Source organism: Phaseolus vulgaris, chromosome 3 (genome assembly GCF_051622355.1).
Source record: "Phaseolus vulgaris cultivar YP4 chromosome 3, ASM5162235v1, whole genome shotgun sequence".
Taxonomy (NCBI): domain Eukaryota; kingdom Viridiplantae; phylum Streptophyta; class Magnoliopsida; order Fabales; family Fabaceae; genus Phaseolus; species Phaseolus vulgaris.
The window spans coordinates 44,177,860-44,198,803 of NC_143500.1; the positions used below are offsets into that span (position 1 = coordinate 44,177,860).

Below are 20,944 nucleotides of genomic sequence, written 5' to 3' on the forward strand. Positions count from 1 at the left end.
ATTGGACATAAATTGACTTAACTGTCATGCAAAATAAGCAATATTTCGCCAGGTGATGGGAAGATACAAAAGTTTGTCAACTAACCATCTATAACCAGTAACATTTATCGTAATCAACTTGTAGTTTAATAAAAGGATAAAAAAGGGTCTTACCAGGTTTATAACCTACCAAACCAATGTCATCCAAAAGTTCAAGAGCATATTTTCACTGATTTGTGTGAATTCTAAATATAGACCATGCAATTTCAAGGCCTAAAAATATCTCAAAGATACAAGGTCCTTGATTTTAAATTTGTTATCTAAGATTTGTTTAATGTCGTCAATTTTTGCCATATCATTTCTAGCTAAAACAATGTCATCCACATAAACTAATAAGGAAGTAAATGAAGTATAAGTGGATTTAACAAACACAACTTGATTGTATTTTAGAGAAAGAAGAGTGGTAAACAAAGTGTTATGTCATTGTCACTTGACCTATTTTAAACTAAAAAGTGACTTGTGCAACTTACAAACCTTAAAAGAACCAGACAAAAGTGATTTAGGAGGAGGTAACATATAAACCTTTGCATGAAGCTCTCCACGAAGGAAAGCATTACTAGCATACAATTGTTCTATGAACCATTATTTAGTAGCTTACACAACAAGAAATACCCTTATTACAATTATTTTAATCATTAGAAGAAAAAAAGGTTGTGAAGATAGTCCACACATTTTAGGTGTGTGTAGCCTTTGGTCATAAGTTTGACCTATATCTTTTAATAGTTCCATTAGTATGATACATAACCTTGTAAACCCATTTGCGACCAATACGACTCTTACTTTGTGGAAAATTAACAAGAGAGCATGTTTGATTTTTCTATTTAAGCATGTAACTCGACATTCATTGTCTTTTTCCAACAATCCAATTTGGAGGCTTGGGTATAATAAGTAGATTAAAAAATAGTAGTAATAGAAAAAAATTAATTTATATTTAATAACATAGAAAAGAGAATAAGCATGAGTACCTGTAAAGGAATCATTGATATACTTAGAAGTAGTCACATGATTACAATGAGAATCTGCAAAATAAAAATGTTTGTTCGTAAATGCGGGTGGAATGTCTAATAGGTTGGGAAGGTGGATTTTGTGAAGATAAGCATGATGGGTTGGGTGTAGGAAGAGTTTGCTCACTCGAAACATTAAAAAGTGTTTTCAAAAGATAAAAAGGAAGTAACATTAGGAAAAAAATATTTCGTGATTGCAATATTGAAAGAAAAGGAGATTTAGGTTTGAGAATGAGGAGTTGATGTTGCAAAGGGATAAATAGTTTCATAAAGAATGACATTTCTTGAAATAAAAATTATGATGAGAATGGAGACCATAGAAAACATATTATTTAGTACCTTCCTTGTATCCTAAAAACACATTTTTTATTACTCTTCGTTGAAACTTAGTTTTATGAGACTCTAGAGTACTAGCAAAGTACTAACAAAGGCTAGACAACTAAAAACTTCAAGCTAGGTGGTTGAGCAAAGAAACCGTACCTAAAAACATGAGTTGTTTTTTGAAAGTCATGTGTTGATTGATGATTTCTACAAGTTATAATTTTTTTAATTTATTTTTTTTGTAAAATCATTCCATGGCACTTCAAATGCGTTTATGAGAAGAGAAGTTGTTCACACTTATATGCACAAAGATGGTTCAGCACAACTCACACAAACATTGAAACATGAGAATGAGACACTAGAATTTAGAGTTCAAGATTTTATGACTTTCATTGCTGGATGCAATGTAACCGAGATTAGAAGTAATGACTTATTTGTGAATTCGACTTTCTTAAAGTAGGAAACCTTTTATTATACTAAAGATTCCAAGTTGATTTTCCATGGAAGAGAGAGGAAGTTGTTGCACTCTTATTCAATAAAAAAAAAAAAGTTGCTATAGGAGAAGAATTTGAATACCACAATTTTTTAAAATATAAAAAAATCAGCCTAAAGAAATCATGAATTGACACAAATTTTAAAAGAATAAACTCGTGCTTTTTAAGCATAACTTGTAAAAACAAAAAAACAAAAAATTAAACTCGTTCTTTTGAATATGATTTCTCTAAAAAATAGTAAAAAAATAATACAAATGTGCTTTGAAACACACCAAACTTAATCTAAAGTCATGTTTTAAATCACGATTTTTTTTTTCCATTTTAATGTCGTGTTTAGTGTTTAAAGTTTTAAGGTGTATTTCAAAACATGATTTATCCATAAACCATTTTGTCCATGAACCATTTTGTCCATGAACCATTTATAACTTTTATTTTGGATCGTGACAATCTCAGCTTATATAAATAAAAATGTCATATTGCACCCCGTGTGTCATGCTAGGTAGCGTAAGCAAAGGGAACTTGCCAACCTTGTCCCATTCATATTGCAATAATACTGAACTGAAAGAGGCTCTGGATTGCAAGTAACTAGTTGTTATGGTTTTGAGCAACATTATTAAGAATTTTACGTTGAGGAAAGTTAATCACTTGACGTGTTATTTAAGTTTTGAAACCCTTTCTCCTAATGAACTAATATTTTAAATTTAACTTTTCTCTTAAAAGTCAATTTCCCAAGCTAGTTCATTTTATTGCATTGGTAAGAGTTTAATAATTTGTTTTCATTGTGCTTTTAATACTTTCTTTCCCAGCTTTCTTTAAGCATGTAAAATACGTGTTTATTGAAAATTACAACATCAATTTCAGCACAGAAAATGTTAGATGAAGCAAGCAATCACTGAACAAAGAAATGAGCAGTTTGGTTGGTGGCTTTATGTTACTTTCATCTTCTAATCCGTGCTCCAAAACTGTTCCTTCTAAGATCATCTGATGAAAACTTGAACAAGCAACAAAGAAACTTTCATCCTATCTTTGAAAATTTGACACCAAACAATTTCAATCTCTCAAATATAGAACATGAATATAGCTTCTGTTTATGTAATGGCTGCGAGGAACCTTGCAGACACTGGTAAATTTTAGACAACTTGACAAATGCATATGACGCAGAAAGTGCCTCCATAATGGCTGGTGGCACACCCTGGGCCGAACTCAGTCTCAGCTTAGTCTTACAATTAAGCCTGTGAAAGTTAGGAAAAAAAAACTTAAAATGGATCATAAAAAGTTGTGACTCGATAACCGGAGGATACAGAATAGGAACATCCCCATATTGTGTAGCCAAATCGGAATATACCCGGAGGAGGGTACAACTTCCCATCTTTTCCCACACTCCTCCTTCTCCAATAATCACTGTCACTAAGTTTAACAATTGATTTAGTCATAAGAGGAAAGAAAGTGATGTTTTTCTTCTATAGATCTCCATCATAACATAACTGACACAGTGCAAGTGAGTCGATCTGTTTTCCATAGACAGGATCATGTGAAAAATCTCACACAATCCTATTATTTACAGACACAAGTCTATGTTTCATGACAGTTACACAATATAAACATGTGTATAGACAGACCTGCACATGAAGCAGGCAAGCACACCTTCACAAGTATTAAACCATTCTTCCATACTCCTTGCATCAATACGCGGCAACAGCAACCGATTGACAGCCTAATTGAGGAGCATCAATGTCCACCCACACCTCGTTTTTACGCTTCACAATTCGGATGGGAGTATTGTACTGCGCGATCGAGTAACCACGGCGAGTCTTGGACTGAGCCCAGGGAGAGTTACTGAGGCTGGTGGCAAGCTTTTCGGCCTCCTTGACAATCCTCTCATCGTTGGCGAATCCAGAGAACTTTCTAACCGCAACGCAGTGGGTGGTGAATTGATAGGGCCTGATATTGAGTTCTGGAAGCGGCACTGGTGGGTTTCCTTGGAACTTAACGGGTAAGTATAAACTAACGTAGTAGCCTTGGGAGTGAAGGGGACCGGCTCCGGGGACGGTGGTTGTCAAGACGGGAAGGGTCATTGGGATTCGCGAGAAATTGAGGTTGGCGCCTTCTGTAAACTGGAACAACCTGGGAGATAGTAAAATCGGTTAGTGAGTTAGTTATTGTGAGCGGAAAGAAGAGCGGTTGGATTACCTGTGAAAACCGTCCCAGGTGGCTTTCTCGAAGGAGATGTCGAGAGCAGGAGCAGACATCCAAAGGGAGGTTCCATAGAGCCTGATCTCGAAATCGGACTGCGACTGTACCACACTGTACTGTGGGGACTCCGGCGCACTGCTAACCATAGCCAAACATATCGCGTTCACTGCTATGCTTAGTACAGTTACTCCCTTCTTCATTTTCCTTTCCTTTTCCCTTCTTCTCTCTTGCTGTTTCCTTCCACTTATACCTCGTCTCTTATCGATCACGTTGACTTTTGAGACAATTTTTTCTTCTTCTTCTTCTTCTGATTGATAATGATCACATACCTAATTCCAGATTTCAATATATCAGTTTCCTTTTGTAACGTATTCTACGCATCGCTCTTTGTACAAAAATGAGAATCACTTGTCTTCACCGCCACAGTTTGGATAAGAGAGGGTGAAAAACTAGGCAAGTAGAAGACACACAACAGCTTCACAACTTGTGAAGAAACCTAGCAGAATATATGTAATATTATAAAAATATTAAGTGTTTAGTAAAAATGTTTACTCAAACAGTAGAAAATTCTAGTTTCGTTTTGAAATTTTGATATCACTATTTTGACATTGAACTTTTTAGCATTTGCTTTGCTTTCCTACACGTAAAGCATTAAAATGACGCCAGCAATTCTGGTTGTTTGTCTGCACACACAACACACAATGCATTAAGAAATCATTGAGAGGTTGTCATTAATGTATTGCAATTTGACATCTCCAGAGATATTTACGAAGTGTTAAATAGCTATATGCACTCTTGTCACGAATCTAAGTTTTTAACCTTTGTTTTAACACTGGTTTCTGCTACTAGGAATATGCAGCGTCTAGTTGGAGAATTGAGCCCTTCAGCAGGTTTGAATTTCCGTGATGGATACCAAGCAACAGCTGTAGTCAAAGCTGTAGCTAATGGTGGAACATTCCTCACGTACGGCAAGAAGTTACCTCAGCATCTTGTGTTTGAAGAAGCAGATCATAAACCAGTTTGAGTTGACCACTTTCCTCAAAGAAAAGAACCTCAAACTCAAAGCATTAGGCATGTAGGGAAGGCACTTCAAGATTGTTTTCCTAGGAAACAGTAGTGAGTATTGTCAATATTTTCTCCCTTTATTATTGCTCACATTATGATTCAAAGCTCCATCATCTGCAGTTTTCATTCTAAGGTCAGTTCTTTGCGTAATGAACTATTTTCATTGAGGCCAAATATTGAAATTAAAGTAATTTCTCTCTTAATCCTTGATACTGTATGCTTTGGGAAATTTAATATCCAAGATTATTAAGATGTACCACTAATGTCGTTGTTTATAATGTTTAATAAGTAAAGCATAAACGTAGTTTTCTTAAGTGAGATATTTTCTTTAAGTATTTCCTCTAAAAAATGTAACCATTATTGAAAGGTGAAACGGAAAAAAGAGACATTAATCCCTATTCAAACTAAATTAGATGTCTGTCCCCTCTCTTTTTATTTCTTTCGAACTAAAAACAATATTATACTAAACAATTATAGAATTATATGAAGGGATACGTCCACTATTTGGAAGTATTGAAAAGAGCCAAAAAAAAATTAGTATGCATTTAAATCACAAGTACTGCTTGTACAATAGAAATTGGTAAAAACATGACAAAATGCCGAAACAAGCAATTAACTGAAATTATTTTTTTTCTACGATAGGGTGCCTAAATCAGCACTGTTTTCCTCAAATTCCTTTCTTTAGCTCTTTTTAAGTTTTTAACATTAAGGGTACCTATATCAGCACTTTTTTTATTATCAAATTCCTTTCTGTAGCTCTCTTAAGTTTTTAACTAAATAAATGTTGTGTTGCTGTTGTCAGATCTACATATTGGTCCTTCAAAGTCCCAAGACAAACGCGCTTAATAAGAATGTGTTTGCAAAGTTTCCGTACTTTTTTATTCCATCCAACTTTCAATCTCTGAAGTTTGGTGGCAAAGTTTCTTCCGTAAAATATTCCTTCCTAACAGTCTCCGCAGAGCAAAATCTCACCTGTAAAATAAAAGGAGGGAGGGGCAGAAGAAAGAATTAGAAGAAAATGAAGAGGGAGCAGCACAAAGAATTGATATCTAATGCCAAATAGTGCTGTAATTAATCATTATAGTTTGTTCAACTTCAAAATATGAGCCAACAATCTTATGTCCCATATCACGGAAGCCCCATTACATTCAGCTAGTTGACTTAATCACCACGTAAAGCCAATCACATGATCGCCATCCCAAAGATATGAGCGAATTCGTGGATGGGAACATTGTGGTAGGAACAGTAGCAGCCCAGTACCTATTGATCCAGTCATTACAGAAGCTACATCTGAAGTTGGGCTCATTAGTGAGGAGGATATCAAGCCTAAACACAGCCCCAAAACATCATCCCTTAGGTTGGGATGCTTATCTGCACTGAAGATTCCTCAAATCTGGCCTAGATATTTAGTGCTGTGGTGTCAATCCGCTATGGGTTGTTATTATGTTTGTTATTACATTCCTCTCTTTTCTGTTATGCATTTGTTATTGCATTCCTTTACTTTTTGTTATGCTTTTGGTTATTCTCCCTTACCTGCCGTAGTGAATTATGAGGAATGAACAGAAAGAGTATTTTTCATCTCTTTTCTCTCATTATTCCTGGGAGGGGTCTTAGACATGAGCCCTCAACCTCAAATTCAGAAGGTGAATGCATGGTCAGCTACAACCACTACAATCACTCTTCAGCAGATTGCCTCCTATTTCTGTGATGTCAGATCAAATTACAATGAACAACACTTATTTTTACCTTAACTTAGAACCCAGTAAACCAGTTCACATTCCAAGGAAATTCACAAAAATTTAAAGGGAAAACAACTATTTTCATATTAATAAACACATTTAAGACGTGAAACACTTACCAGAGAAGTGTACGATTTTAACAAGGGTTTGACTAGCTGCCAAATTGGCTTAAAAACAAAAGGTGCATCCACAAATAGTACTTGACCCAATCGCTTAGGATAGTAACAATAGAATACATCAAACTGCCAAAAATAAAGAAATATATTAGTTGTCGTGCTGCTCTTTGCACAACCACATTAGGTGATGATAATGCTGACTTCTTAACTGAATTATGTTTGGCAGATAGTAAAAAGTATTACCAAGAATGTCAAGAATTTAAGATCAGCATTTTCTGTTCTGAAACCTCTGAGATCAACTATTCCAAGTATTTGTTCTTTCCCAGGTGGAAGCTTACTCAATGCCTTCTCAATTAAGAAAACACACAGCCTCTCATCATCTGCGGGGTCCAGTGCCTGTGACATAATTATTTGTCCATATTGTCATAAACAGTTTTCCAAAGGTCATGAGGCTGCTGGTTACATCTGAGGTTTATCCATAAACATAAATATGAAAATATAGTATGTAATATGTAATGCAGAAAGTGAGATAATGAACAAAAATTGACCTCAGTTGTGCCAAGTGACATCAAGTTGCACATACTTACAACCAGAAATTTGTACCAAAATTAGGTAATCACATTAATTCCCCAAAATTTAAGATCTATGATACAGAGTAGAAGTATCAATTGCAAGTGATGAAGTGCTAGGAGCAGAAAGAGGGGAAGCATGGCACGGAAGTTGTTGAAGCTAGAGAGTGTGTTTGTTTTACTCATTTCCCTCTTCCCAATGAACTTCCAACATCAATCCATGTCTCTATGGTCATTGATGTTCTAAACTAAACAGGTATTCAAACACAAAATCAGAGTACCAACGTCAAACTCTTAATTGCACAAATTTATTCTCAGAAAATTGAAAAACATATCCTTCACTGCAAAGTAAATTTTTGCTGCATGCCAGTATTAACATTTTCTCGCATCAGTTTCATTTCACGGAATATAAAAATAACAAGGAATATAAAGTAATAAAGCACAATAAAATACTAACAAGTTAACAACTACCACTTCTACTCTTACCATAGGAATATGCTTTGATCCAACCACCACAAGCACAGGTCTGCCATTAATATCTAGAAAGTCGTGTACATATCCTTTTCCAGTTTGAGCAGCATCTTTAACAGTTTCATCGGTCAATTTAGAGACCTCAAAATCTTGACGCCATTTCTTATAGAGTAGAAAGCAAATTAACAAGTTGAGTAGGCGGAAATTTGAATGAAAATTAATCCAATTAATACGAACAAGATTAATTATGATATATCCAAAATGGATCTAATTGACATGTATGAGGTGACCTTTTGACTTGGATTTCACTCTGGTGGGTGCTGACCATGGATAGCTTTGACGCAGTAGATTCCTTAATGATTTGAAAGTATGAGTGTCTTTTACAGGTACACACCCATCCCCATGGCGTGTCAGCCTTGCTGGAGTGTTAGCCAAACTCAAGACCTTGGACCTCAATTGCTTAGAGCACACCATGGTCAAAACGCATCAGAGCAAAACCCAAGTTTACAATCCACATTGAACACGTCAACAAGGTTCGTTTTCGGACAGATCAAAACACACAGGCATGTAGAAAGTAAAATTTGTCAAGTTCCCTTATTTCTCCACTCCTCAAACAAGCAGAATCTAAACAATGGTGGTGATTTCTTATGAATAAAATTGAACATTGATACAATTGGGAGAAGAAGGATACAATGGCTTTAGTCAACTTGGAAATAGCCTTTTCAACAGAAAACTTGCGATCTTTGAGAAACCACAGTATCATATCTTCGTCATCCCTTCCATTTTTTCCAACAGGGAGACTATGGTGTTCTTTTTCAAGCTTTTCCTTCACTGAAAGAACTAACTGCAAATTTTTTTTAAAAAAATTAAGAGAGTAATGAAATGACGAGGATATGCGGTAAATTAAAAGTTAAGCATTTGATTTGACGAAGCATTTAACTGTGATTGTGCACTTAGAGAGAAAAAAAGTGTGAAATGCGATGGATGGAAAATTGAAAAAGAAGTGGTTGCCTTGCGCGAGTCGAGTTGCGGTTGCGAGTGAAGGTTGCTGCATCGAACAGGGAAATTGGTCCTAACAGAAAAGTTTGAAAGAGGAGGAGCAGCGACGGTTGGGTACAGAGTACGCATGATCGTCATTCTCTGTGTTGCAATTCTTTCTATCTATTCTGTGCTGTTCCTTACTACCACGTTAGTGGTGGGTGGACCTTTTAAGGTTGCTCCACCGCTATACCACACCCCCTCCTCTCTATTTTTAATATATTATTATCTATAAATTTCTTATTATATAAATATATATATTAAATTCCACTCTTTCCCTTGTTTTCAATTTTTTTCCTATATTATATTTATATTAATATTTAATTTTATTAATGTAGTATGTACATAGCCATTTTCTATTTTTTTTTAAAACATATCAAAACATTTATTTGAAATAGTAGCTGTGATGGTTCATGTTTTTTTAATTTATTTTTCTGAAATATATATTTCATTTATTTTTTATTTTCACGATGGTTCCTGTTTCTCAAAATTTGATTTTTTTTTGGATTTTATTATCATTTTTTCTTTTTTCTTTCTCAAATATTTTGAAACTCAATAACATGACGTTCATGCTCTTTGCGTATCTCATATTCTTTGTGTCTCTCATACATATAAATACACATAGACATAAATCTATATTTCATTTATATACATATAATAATAATAAAATAAAAAATGCGGATGTACATGTGCGGGAACGCCGCTAATATATATAACATGATTAATTTCTAATTCTAATATCTCTAACTTAAAAGACAAGTTTTTATATACTGGAGTTATTATTTTTTATTTTTAATACTTATACATGAAACTAATGAAAACTATATTTAATTATAACTCATTAATATGTTTTTTTATGAATTATTAATTTAATTATAATATTTAGTAATAACTTGAATTTTTTTTTAAATTCAAAAACATGTCACTTTCAACGTTTATTTTTTGCAAGTTATATAAAAGATAAATTCATTTTGTTTAAATATTGTTTTTACTCTCTAATATTTATTTTATTCTATATATAATGAAAATATCTTATTTTTAGTCCAAGCATCATGTTTTCCTGCTATAAAGCAACTCACATGACCTTTCTCTCTACATATTTCATTGTTTACAAACTAATTGTATTATCTCTTTCTCTTTCGTGTGTGCTACATGTTTAGTGTGAAGTTATAACTAATTGGGTTGGACTGACTAGACACCATGTTTTAATGAGTGAACTTAATTATTGTGTCTCCTCTGTAATATATATTTAAATCTTATGTTGTTTATTTTCTGCAGTTGATTTGTCATTATATGTATTACTTCCGCGTGCATTTTTTTCCATCAAGTGATATCATGACTTGGTTCGTTTACACACTAGATATCTTATCAACATAAATGAATCGACAAGACGTGAAAATTGATACATTTTACCAATAATTTAAATATGCATTACATTATTTATGTACTTAGAAAGTGCGTAAGTATTCAAGTCACTCAAGCGGAGTATACTATAGGAGTATGTTCGTTTACATTCAAAAAGTGTTAAATCTAATTTCTAAAATTTGAACATGTCATCAATAATTTTAAATTGTACTCTTTAATGCAGCACAACAAGTCTCCATCATCCTTATTTGATGAGTTTTTAGGAGATTTCTTTAAAGAAAATTTATGTTAAGAAAAGATATCTCTCCTTACAAGGTCAGAAAAGATTTTAGATATCCCTTTACCTACATAAAATCACACAAGTGGAAGTCTGACCGTAATGCGTAACGTTTGTAAATTTTATGGAGCAATTTTAATTTTGTAAATAATATTTAGTTGAGATGAAGCATAGAGAAAACTATTTCTATCTCAAAAGTAAATTTGTAATAAAAGGTAACGAAAAAGTTATATATATATATATATATATATATATATATATATATTCTTTTGGTCAATCATGCATTTAACCAGGTCTGGTAAAAAAAACCACAAATTTGTGTTTAGCATGTGCTTGACCATGAAAAAAAGTTATTCATATTTTTAAATATTCATTCTCTACCCTATCCAACAAGCTAAAAGTTCATTGAAAGCATTCAAAACAGTCTAATTAATGTTCTTGAACTTGTACATTTGTACTTCAAAGAAAAATTGATTCCATTTCAACTTTGCTTTCAAATACAACTATTATTCTGTGATTGTTTTGATGTTCAAGTTTCTCAGTCAATTGAGTTCAGTATGCTTTGATTATATGTACCCACGTCTGAGATTCATTCACAATGAACTTTACAGCTGGAACTGGAAGTACAGCAATGACAAAGGTTCAGCCTTTTCCTGTTTGCCTGAATGCACATAGAGGAACCAGTGTGCCCGATTTCATAAACTCCTCCTTTATAACCCATACTCCATGCATAATATCCTCTAACTAGCTACCTTGATCACCAGGGACCCTGTTGCCGAGAAGCGTGCCAAGGTGGAAACTTTGAGAGAAAAGGTAGAGGAACAGAAGACGAAACATGAAAAGTCAGGTTAGTGTAGCATGGACAATGACACTAGAACTTAGGAACCTGCAAATGGGTTGTCTGCATGTTCTTCGAGGGATGGTGGGTCATGCTGATTTTTAAGTCAGTATACAACAAAGCCAAATTTTCTGAAGAGGAGAATGTTTTAAGAGAAAATTACCGTGCGAAAATTGACCTGCTACAATATAGATAATCATGATGTAATAGATCATGACATTGACAACTGATACTCCTGCATACCACATTGGAGGCAGAAGCTCCAAACTATGCAAACCCATTTGTAATGTAGTAACAATATGAATCTGTGTAGTCAACTGAATATAATCAGGTTGGATTGAGTTAGTCTAGTTTAAGTAATTAACTAAAACCAATCTTTTAAAAGATTTAAAACCAACCCAAACAAGCCCGTAAGAGAATTAAACCATAACTTATGCATAGTCTTTAGTGTTAAGAAGATTTATAAAGTGAGATTCATTTCTTGTGATAAATAGAATCGTACCAGTAGATCGATCAAGTTGAAGGTCATTTCTCAAGGAAGTGATCAAGTTTTTCCGGCTCCCGATCTCAATTATGTTTTGAGAATATGTGACACGAACGAAAGATTTCTCCAGGATGATGTTTTTCGGAATGTTTTAAAAGAGCGACATGAGACTCTGTTTTTTTCAACTTAAGTCATTGCAATTTGTCCTAGTCTGTGAAAACTTATTCTTACTTAAATTCAATGTTAATGATAGGATTGGAAGAAGAAAATAATAAAAGGTTCAAACTTGAAGTAGCCATAGGAGCACTAAATTTGCCCTCAATGAATATAATATGTTGCCTCGTAAGATCGGGGTTCAGGGATTAATTCAATCCTCCATGAGGCACAACACTCCTTTCCCAGATTTATAAATAAGTGTGGCCAGGGGTACTTCACTAACTAGGAAAATTGGAATCAAATGCAACAAAGAATCAAGTAGATATATGGTTATAAAAAAATGTACTAAATCAAACAAGAAGCATTATGCTCTTTTGAACACACACATGTTCATGGGAGTGTCACCTACCAAATAAAGCGAGGGACCTACATCATTTAATGATGAGATGCCTGTGAATTTTGCTAAATAAAAGAAAGCGTGTAGAAAAGACTGGTGGCAGCATTCCTTCACAGAAAAATCGTCATGAATTTATATTTATAGCTAAATGTCTTCAACTACAGAAGATATTACAAAGCGTAAGTTTCTTCGTTTTTCTCTCTTCCACATAACATTGCTTTAAAGCTAACTCTAACTAGTCACTCCATGTAGGGGCGGGGTTTTTGGTAATATATGATGGTAGTGAACAGGAACATGTATGCACCTCATAATTCTTGGGTGGGTTTATGCCCTGTACTCATAGGATATCTTATGCTATCAAAACTACTGTTTTAATAAAAATTTCTCTTCAGCTATGAAAAAAACTTAAATTAGTCAGTCTAGAGGCCAAAGGAGTTAGCAGCCAGTGAAAGCTATCTTTCATTATCTAAGTCCCTGGATCTATCAGGTGACCCATAAAAATCAAGAAAGAAATAGAATGGGCAAAAGAAATATCAATTAAAGGAACTTAGAATGTTTATAGCAATTATATTTATACTACAATCATATTATATTTATTTCTTCTATGTTTGATGTTCAAACAATAATTTATACAAGCAAGGTAAGTCATTAATATCAAATGTTAACATTGTACAAGTACTGAATCATAGACAAATATTCATATAAAGAACATATTTTGGACTTCTTAAGCCATATTCTTAATTTCAGAATTCCCCAAATGTGACTTGGATGACTTTTAGGTACATAAAATACTTCAGGTTACATCAATTGAAAATGTAACTGCGAATACATGACAATCCCTCAACTATTTTTCATTAGTATTGTGCAATTGGTACCAAAACATTGGGGACAAAAGTTAGTTTCCTCTTATTAAAGTGTCAGTTTTAAAAATTGAGTGAGTCAAAGTAAATAAACATTGATTTCTAAAGCTTTCAATATCATGTCATTCTTCAAAAATGAATTATGCAAAGGACAGATACAAAAATGCCAAAATATATTAGTTAGATCGAAGTCTTACACGAGTATAAGATGGCAAAGATGAGCCAGGAGTAGAAACCCTTCTACTTGGCATTGGTAGCTTAATTTGACTACAATAAACAATCAATAAAAGTAATACGAGTACAGCAAAGAGAACAGTAGGAGAAGACATAACCTTGACATTCTTTAAAGTTGAAATAATAACATGGGCTTTGTGGCTTCTACTGTTTAACCACAAAAATTTCCCTTCAATCAATGCAGCTCCTAAAGTCCACGAAATGTCACCTGGGCCAAATACCATTTCAACATCACCAAGACACAGACCATAATCAATCAATGATGCCAAATAAGCCACCTGGAAACAAAATTGTCCAGCATAATTTGGATTATCAGAAACACTGCCCAAACCAGACCATAAATTTGAACATATTTGTTTGCCTGACTCCCAAACCATTGTTACGTTGGTTCTTGGGGTCAAATTTAGCTTATTGTAGACAAAAAAGAATCCAGATAAAGCATGGAACTTGATTGGGTGTGCAACAGCTGTTAAATTAACTATATCAGTGCCTGCAAGGTACGTAACGAAACACAGTAAGTTCATAGCAGCGCATAATAGAAACAGAACTTTTAACAGCACCCCTTCTTCCATGTTATCAGGGAGCTAGGGCTGTACAATGTCAACAATACCATAAAGAAAAGGTGGACAGCAGCCAACCTTAGTATAAAAAATGATATAGTTTCACACAATTAACAAGTGAACTTTTTGGTTTGATAATAGAAGGGATGGGATGATGTTTCCTTACTGTTTGATCTATTTTTCATTTCGATGATTTTACAAAGTAGAGTTTTGGAGAACAGGTAAGAGATTGAGAAAATGAAAGTAACTACATATAGCCACTGGTCACAAACCAAACCAAACCAAACCAACCGGTAAAATTTGCCGTAATGAAATTATTATAATTTTCAATTAACATATATATTCTATAGACTTCAAGAAGGACAAGATAAAATTTTATAAAAATAGTAAGGCGTGAATTGATAAAATAAGAAAACTACAAAGCAAACAAATGATTATACCCTTACCAAGACCAGAAAACGAACTAGCTTGGCAATTTTTGCTAACTGTCAGATGTGACACTTTGGAATCACTCGGGTTCATGGCGGCAGCAATAGCTAGTTCTTTGCATTGCTCCCAATCAGGTTCTCCAGTAAGACGTAAAGAATAAAGTTCACTTTCCTGGTGTTGGCTGTCATTTTTCTTATAAATGGAAGCCAATCCAGGGCAAGAATGACATGTATAGTTTTGTACATAAGTTGATACCAGACAAGGATGTCTGAGCTCAGAGATACTGGCAGTTCTTTCCTCACTTTGATTGTTTCTGAGCATAAGAACTGTCCTATCAAACGCATCATTTAGGCCAAATGCAGGCAATGAATATGCCATAATCCGATGCTCCATTGATCTGAGCCTTGATCTCATCACATGCACATCATCACCAGCACCATCTATCTCTACCACAATCTGCAATGATGAGCCACCAATATCAAGAAGTCCCAAAGTGGGAGACTTGGGATAGCTATCATCAAAGGAACCCATTTTGTAGTTCAAAGCCACCCACCCATAATAAGCTTCCTCCTTCCCACTCAAAACCCTTATCCAGCTCTTGCTCATCATAAAGCTATGAGCTTTCACAACAGCCTCAATATCTCCCAAGACCCTATTAGCGTCCTGCCTGGGGAGCCCCCTTAACCCAGCAGTAGCCAAGACAAAAGCAGGAGTATCGCCACGCATTTCTTGCGGCACCACTTGCTCGGCCCACACAATCAAGGGCTCCAAAGCTTGTCTCACTCCTAAAGAATCATTAACAAAGTTGTGTAATCCGGGTTCAGTTTGCATACAGTGATATTGACAAGAACTTTTCCAAAGTGAGCTCCTCCTGGTTGTATTATCAGGATAGGAGTGCAGCAGCACTGGCAAGTTCCCTTTGTTTATTCCCTTCACCCCTACCATCCACTCATACACATTCACCCGTGTCCCAGAGCTTCCACAATCCACAACCACGGTGTAATACGACGACGCATTGAGTTTGCCGGTTTCTGACTCGAGATAAAAACCCAGAAACAATAGCAGCATCACCAAAATGACTAAACCGAATTTTATGAGCCATTTGTGTTTGGCAATTCGTTTGTATTTGGAAGGGGATTTGGGGACTTCCATTAGAAAAATGATGTGATAGTCATAGAAAAACCCCTTCTAATCAAAAATCGGGTTAAGGAAAACGCGTACTTTGGCTGAGATGAGATCTACTTCCCTGGTTGTAGCTACTACTGAGTGCATAATTGAAGATGAATTTACCTGAGCTGTGGTTGTAAAGTTGCTGTTGTTTGATCCGAAATTATCTGATGGAATTTGGAAAACTCATAAACTGCTACTGAAGTGGCTATGATCACGACACTACCCAACTTTCAAATCTTTTTTTTTGGAGATTGCTTCCGTGACCTTAATCCTGGGAAGGTATTGCCATTTTTTTTTTCATTCTGAATAAGAAAAAATTGTAATTGTTTCTTTACACACTGTATCACGAATTAGAGTTTGATTTTGTCAGTGTTTTAAATTTTATAAATTGCAGAAAAAATTCAATGGAAAATTATTTTAATCCTTTATGTATATATATATATATATATATATAAACATAATGGATGACCAAAATAATTTTAAAGGTTATTTAACCATTAAAGTAAACGAGATTCTTTTACAGTTAAAAATAACGAGATTCTAAATCATAAATCACATTTTTAACAAGATTTGATGTTAAAAAAAACAGAGTATTATACATACCTGTAGTTTTCATTTTACAGTCTACGGAAAAAAACTAATAACTTTTAAACAGACAAACACAATAAAACTTACTCTGTTTAGGGAGAAAATCACTGATTCGTTATTTTTAACGAAAAAAATATGTATTTTTCGTTCCAATTATAACTTTTAAAAAAATTATATTATTATACTCTTATGATGTACTATTGTAATTATTTATTAAGGACGTAACATATACTTAGATATATTATTTCAAAATAATTGTCATATTAAAATAATTATTGAAAAATGTAAAATTTATTATTAAAATAATTGATGAAGTATATCAGTGTATTATGGTTATCTTATATTTAATTGTTTTATTTATTTTTCTTAAAAGAAGTTTCAATTCAATCATTCAAATACACTGCACGTCATTTATATATCTTAATATTTATTTATTTTCATTTTCATTACATTTAACCTTAACCTTTTGTACATTGTCATACATTTTTCATCTTTAGTCAATTATCTATATCGTGGAATTTATATATTTCTTAATCCTATCAGTCTTCTTTAACGAATTTAGTTCGTACTTGTTTTCTAAATGATGAAGGTATTTATGCACTTGGTTTTGGCAGATGAAGGAAAGAAATGAAGAAAATAATAAGGTATCGATGCACTCAGAATTTGAATTATTATGCGTTTCCTGAGAAGCAGAACAAGTTAAAACGGTGTTGAAATGATAATCTAAATGAAATCCAGAAATTGTGTTGGAGATGCAGTCAAATCTCAATCAATTTAAGAGCTGAAGTGAAGTTCATATAATAACCTTTTTGCTCTCATTTTGATTAATCCAAATTGAAATTAACGTTGGTAAACAGCAGAGTTGTGCATCTTAAATGGGGTTATGTTATGGGACTCTAGCTCCAAGAGGCTCTAGGAACACACTAGCTTTAGGATACAAGGAAGCCTCTTTGAGAGTCATTCTCATTTGGTCAACACCGAAAGCTCTTCTTGGGAAGTTTGATATCAATCTGTAGTTTCCAATCCCTGGCAATCCTAATGAATCGATGTATGAGAAAATGGATTGGATTTTGTCTGTGCAAAGGAAAGTGTGCTCTCTCCTCTCCCCGTTTGGAAACCTTATGAGTATCTGCAACATCAAATTTACACACAAAGTGAAGTTCAACAGAAGTTAAACTTTACATGCTTCTAGCTTTGTTGTGTAGTACTCAAGTATATGTACCTGCGTGGGTTGAGACTCCATTCCTTTACTTGCAACTCCCTTAGTGGACTCATTCACTCTGCTGTTCTGTTTAGTGACATTCATAGAACTGTTCATCACTTTCCCATAATTTTTGGTGCTGTGAGCTTCCACTTGTTTCTGACCTCCCTCTCTTGAAGGTAAATTATTGAGTTTTTCTTTTTCCTATATTTGGCAGAGTGTTAGTTAATCATTTTTTTTAAGGAAAGAAGCAACACTTAAAATGAAAGAGTATATTTAGATTAAGCTTAAATTGGTAGTTAAAATACCTTGTCAATTTGCAAAGCTGCAAGATATGCAGCATCCTGTTCTTCTCTAAGCCTACGGTCTGCTCGAATCTTTTCTTCCTGCTTAGCTTTAGCACTTCCAAAAGCCACCCCTTGTTCTTCCAATGTTCTTTGTAGAATCCCCACTAGCTCAGCAGGTGAAAGGGGTCCTTCTAGCTGAAAACCAAAAGAAAAATGCGTATAAAACAGGCTATAACTAATGGTGCAGTCATGGATCTACATAATTTCACCACAATCAATACAACAGCATAAAATACACAAGTACGTGATCAAGTAAAGTAGGATAGAATCTCTCATTTGACAAGTCATATTTTGAATCTTCTGAGTCTCCAAGGTTGGGTAAATGTAATTTCTCTCTAGATGTTTCATAAGCTAGGAAGCCTTCCTACCTTGGGTTTGGACTTAGGATATCACCTTCTCACCCTTATATTTTTATTACCAGAAAAGTAAATACAACAACATAGGCAATAACTAACTTAGCCAATTTCTTTAAAGCATCTTGCATATATGAGGAATAATGCATAATCCATACAAAAGGCATAAATGTGTGTCTCGAAAGTTAACCAACCTGTTGCAGAACTGCTATGCTTTCACCAGGAGTAGGGGCTATGACAGCACAACAGGGAAAGGTGTCAGGGCTTAGCGTTGCAACCATTTGCAAGCCCTCGCCTCTGTATGCAAGTCCTCCCCAGCAAACAAAATTCACGTCAAGAAACTGAATCACTGGCTCCGAACACAGCGTTTCCTTGCAGAAAACGTTTGCAAAAGGGTGGTCAGGTGAGTGGAGGTACATGAACAAGAACTTGTGGTCTTGTTCTGCTAACTTAATGGTTTCCCCGAGACGGCAAGCATAAAAGAAAGGGTGTTTGGTGCCATATTGCTGCTCAAAACTCTCTAGAAAACTCCATTCCTCTTGAACCACTACTTGATCATGTGATTGTGAAACATTTTCTTGAGCCTGCAAAGGAAAATTAGGATGTTGATTTCTTCTTCTTCCTCTTCCTATAAAGCCTATACCATCCTCCATTGCCCTTGAAATACCCTCCATTATGCTTCGAGGAAAGCTTGCCCTTCTGCGGACACTCCTGTGATCCCTCCCTGTTGATGCCATTTTTTTCAGTTTCTACTTTCCAGTTACCACTATTGTCCCTCCAAATTACTCATGCTGCAACTACAACCTTGAATTTCGATCGGGTGTTCTAATGTAACATAAACATGTGGTGAATGTGTAGCGTCCAATAGAGATGTTTAATTATCGACATAATATAGGGAATGAAGTTTACCATGCAATGCCTTTATTTGATGTCTTGTTCTGTAGAGAAAACACAAGGGAGTGTGGAAGAATTTTTAGATGCCATGCTACATTTATTTTTTCTTTTAGACAAAGTGTAAAGAAGATTCTTTGCTTAAGGCCGAATTCACCGTTCATTTTTATACTTCTGAATCAAATTATTACATATTCGTTATAGTTGGTACAATATTTTTTTGAGTTTACATTTAATAACTTGTTACGAGAAAATTAGTTAAGGTCAATTTCTTTTCCTACGTTCCTTTTCATTATCCCAAGACCAAAGTAAAGTAGTGAAATAGTAGAGGTATATATGCCCAATGAAAACTGAACTTTATGCAGGTGGTGTTGAGTATCACTTCCGACTGACAAAGCCCAACCACTGAATATATTTCATGCAAAATCTTTGATTCTTGCATTTGTGCAAAACAGCTCAAAAGAAGGATTCATTGCCTGAAAAGGCCATAGGGCTATACTGTTCCAGAATCTTACAAAAATGTGCTACTTTTTTTTTTGGCTCATTACATGCATATGCTAACAGACATTATGATCAGGGTTGCTTCCTGCACCTCCATAGGTTATTGCAACGTCCCCATAAATTTTATAATTCCAAAATTACCCTTATGTAAAAAAGTTATTTTTTTAAGGTTTAGTTATGGAGTGTGTTTTTCTAATTATTTTAATTTGATATTTTTTTAGATTACACAACCTAAAATTAATTAAAATATTTGTGTACATTTCATATTAGACAATCTGAAATTTATTCCAAAATTTAATAAAACGTTATGAATTAACCAATCATGTAGATTTATATTTTGAATTACGTAATTAAAATGTGTTTAAAAAAATATATTCTAAATTATGTAATCCTAATTCTATAGGAGTGTTTTTCGGATTGAGTAAAATCTAAAAGAATTTTTTTTAAAGAATATATTATAAATTACATAATTTAAAAGTTTTTCTCAAATCTGAAAAATACTTCCGTAATGTAATCTATAATGTATTTTTTTCAAAAAATTACTTTCAGATTATATAAATTCAAAAAACATTCTCACATCTTAAATTGGCTTTTGAATTACATAATTCATAATATTTTTAAAATCCTAAAATGAAAAATCAAAGCAAGCAACAATGAGAAACCAGTGCAGTGAAATACATCTAAGAAACTATTATTTTCCAGCACAGAACCATAAAGGGCATGTCAAATGCTCTCAAATTGTGAAAAGAACCACCAGAAAATTTTCAAAGAGCGCAAATGGGATGTTGCGGATGACTAGGGTGAGTGTTGCTCTAAGAGAAAAGAGAAGAAGGAATAAGGTGTGCCGCGCTAAGAAAAAACAGAAGAAGGAATCAGGTGAAAATGGTGGCTCAATTCTCTATCTAGCACCATTTACATCTTCATTTCGCTATCTAGCACCCTTTTGTTTTTATTTACCTATTTAACATCCTTTTGTTTTTATTTTCCTATCTAGCACTCTTTTATTTTTTATTTCCCTATCTAGCACCATTTTAAAAATAAATAAATAAATAATAAATTATTATTTTTTTATAATTTTAATTTTAAATGCATTAAAAAATAAATATTTTTAATGTTTAAAATAATTAGAAATATAATTAATGAATAAATAAATTATTTTTTACAAAATAAAAATAAAAAAGTAATAAATTCAAAATGTTTAGTTTAAAATTATTTTTTTTTAAATGAAGAAAATAAAAAATTAA

General features: G+C 33.9%; 4 protein-coding genes across 7 annotated transcripts; all 4 read right to left on the minus strand.

Moving 5' to 3' along the window:
- Positions 1-3,282: 3,282 nt before the first annotated feature.
- LOC137807889 (uncharacterized) lies at positions 3,283-5,003 on the minus strand. The gene is made up of 3 exons (XM_068608732.2): positions 4,871-5,003; positions 4,049-4,380; positions 3,283-3,982 (listed from the first exon to the last, which is right to left on the minus strand). The coding sequence occupies exons 2-3, from the start codon at positions 4,249-4,251 to the stop codon at positions 3,541-3,543; spliced, it is 645 nt and encodes a 214-aa protein (XP_068464833.1). The 5' UTR covers positions 4,252-4,380; positions 4,871-5,003; the 3' UTR covers positions 3,283-3,540.
- Positions 5,004-5,030: 27 nt separating this feature from the next.
- On the minus strand, positions 5,031-9,270 carry LOC137807888 (Sec14p-like phosphatidylinositol transfer family protein). 3 transcript variants are annotated; one of them, XM_090299571.1, is made up of 7 exons: positions 9,023-9,235; positions 8,703-8,855; positions 8,027-8,173; positions 7,215-7,367; positions 6,975-7,097; positions 5,991-6,088; positions 5,031-5,154 (listed from the first exon to the last, which is right to left on the minus strand). In XM_090299571.1, the coding sequence occupies exons 1-6, from the start codon at positions 9,146-9,148 to the stop codon at positions 6,011-6,013; spliced, it is 780 nt and encodes a 259-aa protein (XP_090155697.1). In that variant the 5' UTR covers positions 9,149-9,235; the 3' UTR covers positions 5,031-5,154; positions 5,991-6,010. The 3 variants fall into 3 exon arrangements, with proteins under 3 accessions (XP_090155697.1, XP_090155696.1, XP_068464831.1); XM_090299570.1 differs by having other exon boundaries at positions 5,102-5,230; XM_068608730.2 differs by lacking the exon at positions 5,031-5,154 and having other exon boundaries at positions 5,630-6,088; positions 9,023-9,270.
- Positions 9,271-13,582: 4,312 nt separating this feature from the next.
- On the minus strand, positions 13,583-16,163 carry LOC137807890 (putative apyrase 7). Of its 2 annotated transcripts, none has more exons than XM_068608733.2 (2): positions 14,667-16,163; positions 13,583-14,150 (listed from the first exon to the last, which is right to left on the minus strand). In XM_068608733.2, exons 1-2 carry the CDS (start codon positions 15,799-15,801, stop codon positions 13,603-13,605), a joined length of 1,683 nt encoding a protein of 560 aa, XP_068464834.1. In that variant the 5' UTR covers positions 15,802-16,163; the 3' UTR covers positions 13,583-13,602. The 2 variants fall into 2 exon arrangements, with proteins under 2 accessions (XP_068464834.1, XP_090155695.1); XM_090299569.1 differs by having other exon boundaries at positions 13,583-13,938; positions 14,667-16,092.
- Positions 16,164-17,180: 1,017 nt separating this feature from the next.
- On the minus strand, positions 17,181-19,258 carry LOC137807891 (plant UBX domain-containing protein 10). The gene is made up of 4 exons (XM_068608734.1): positions 18,503-19,258; positions 17,917-18,090; positions 17,630-17,812; positions 17,181-17,536 (listed from the first exon to the last, which is right to left on the minus strand). The coding sequence occupies exons 1-4, from the start codon at positions 19,043-19,045 to the stop codon at positions 17,294-17,296; spliced, it is 1,143 nt and encodes a 380-aa protein (XP_068464835.1). The 5' UTR covers positions 19,046-19,258; the 3' UTR covers positions 17,181-17,293.
- Positions 19,259-20,944: the final 1,686 nt, after the last annotated feature.

What these genes read in the sequence shown, in the direction of transcription:
- LOC137807889 (XM_068608732.2), bottom strand. Translation starts at nt 4,251, where the DNA reads ATGAAGAAGGGAGTAACTGTACTAAGCATAGCAGTGAACGCGATATGT. An exon ending in ACCTGGGACGGTTTTCACAG is followed by an intron (nt 3,983 to 4,048) that starts GTAATCCAACCG and finishes ACTATCTCCCAG; the next exon opens with GTTGTTCCAGTTTACAGAAG.
- LOC137807888 (XM_090299571.1), bottom strand. Translation starts at nt 9,148, where the DNA reads ATGACGATCATGCGTACTCTGTACCCAACCGTCGCTGCTCCTCCTCTT. An exon ending in CCAAGTTGACTAAAGCCATT is followed by an intron (nt 8,174 to 8,702) that starts GTATCCTTCTTC and finishes CTACTCTATAAG; the next exon opens with AAATGGCGTCAAGATTTTGA. An exon ending in TTAAATTCTTGACATTCTTG is followed by an intron (nt 7,098 to 7,214) that starts GTAATACTTTTT and finishes TATTTTTGGCAG; the next exon opens with TTTGATGTATTCTATTGTTA.
- LOC137807890 (XM_068608733.2), bottom strand. Translation starts at nt 15,801, where the DNA reads ATGGAAGTCCCCAAATCCCCTTCCAAATACAAACGAATTGCCAAACAC. An exon ending in TAGTTCGTTTTCTGGTCTTG is followed by an intron (nt 14,151 to 14,666) that starts GTAAGGGTATAA and finishes CGTACCTTGCAG; the next exon opens with GCACTGATATAGTTAATTTA.
- LOC137807891 (XM_068608734.1), bottom strand. Translation starts at nt 19,045, where the DNA reads ATGGCATCAACAGGGAGGGATCACAGGAGTGTCCGCAGAAGGGCAAGC. An exon ending in GCATAGCAGTTCTGCAACAG is followed by an intron (nt 18,091 to 18,502) that starts GTTGGTTAACTT and finishes TTTGGTTTTCAG; the next exon opens with CTAGAAGGACCCCTTTCACC. An exon ending in CAGCTTTGCAAATTGACAAG is followed by an intron (nt 17,813 to 17,916) that starts GTATTTTAACTA and finishes TGCCAAATATAG; the next exon opens with GAAAAAGAAAAACTCAATAA.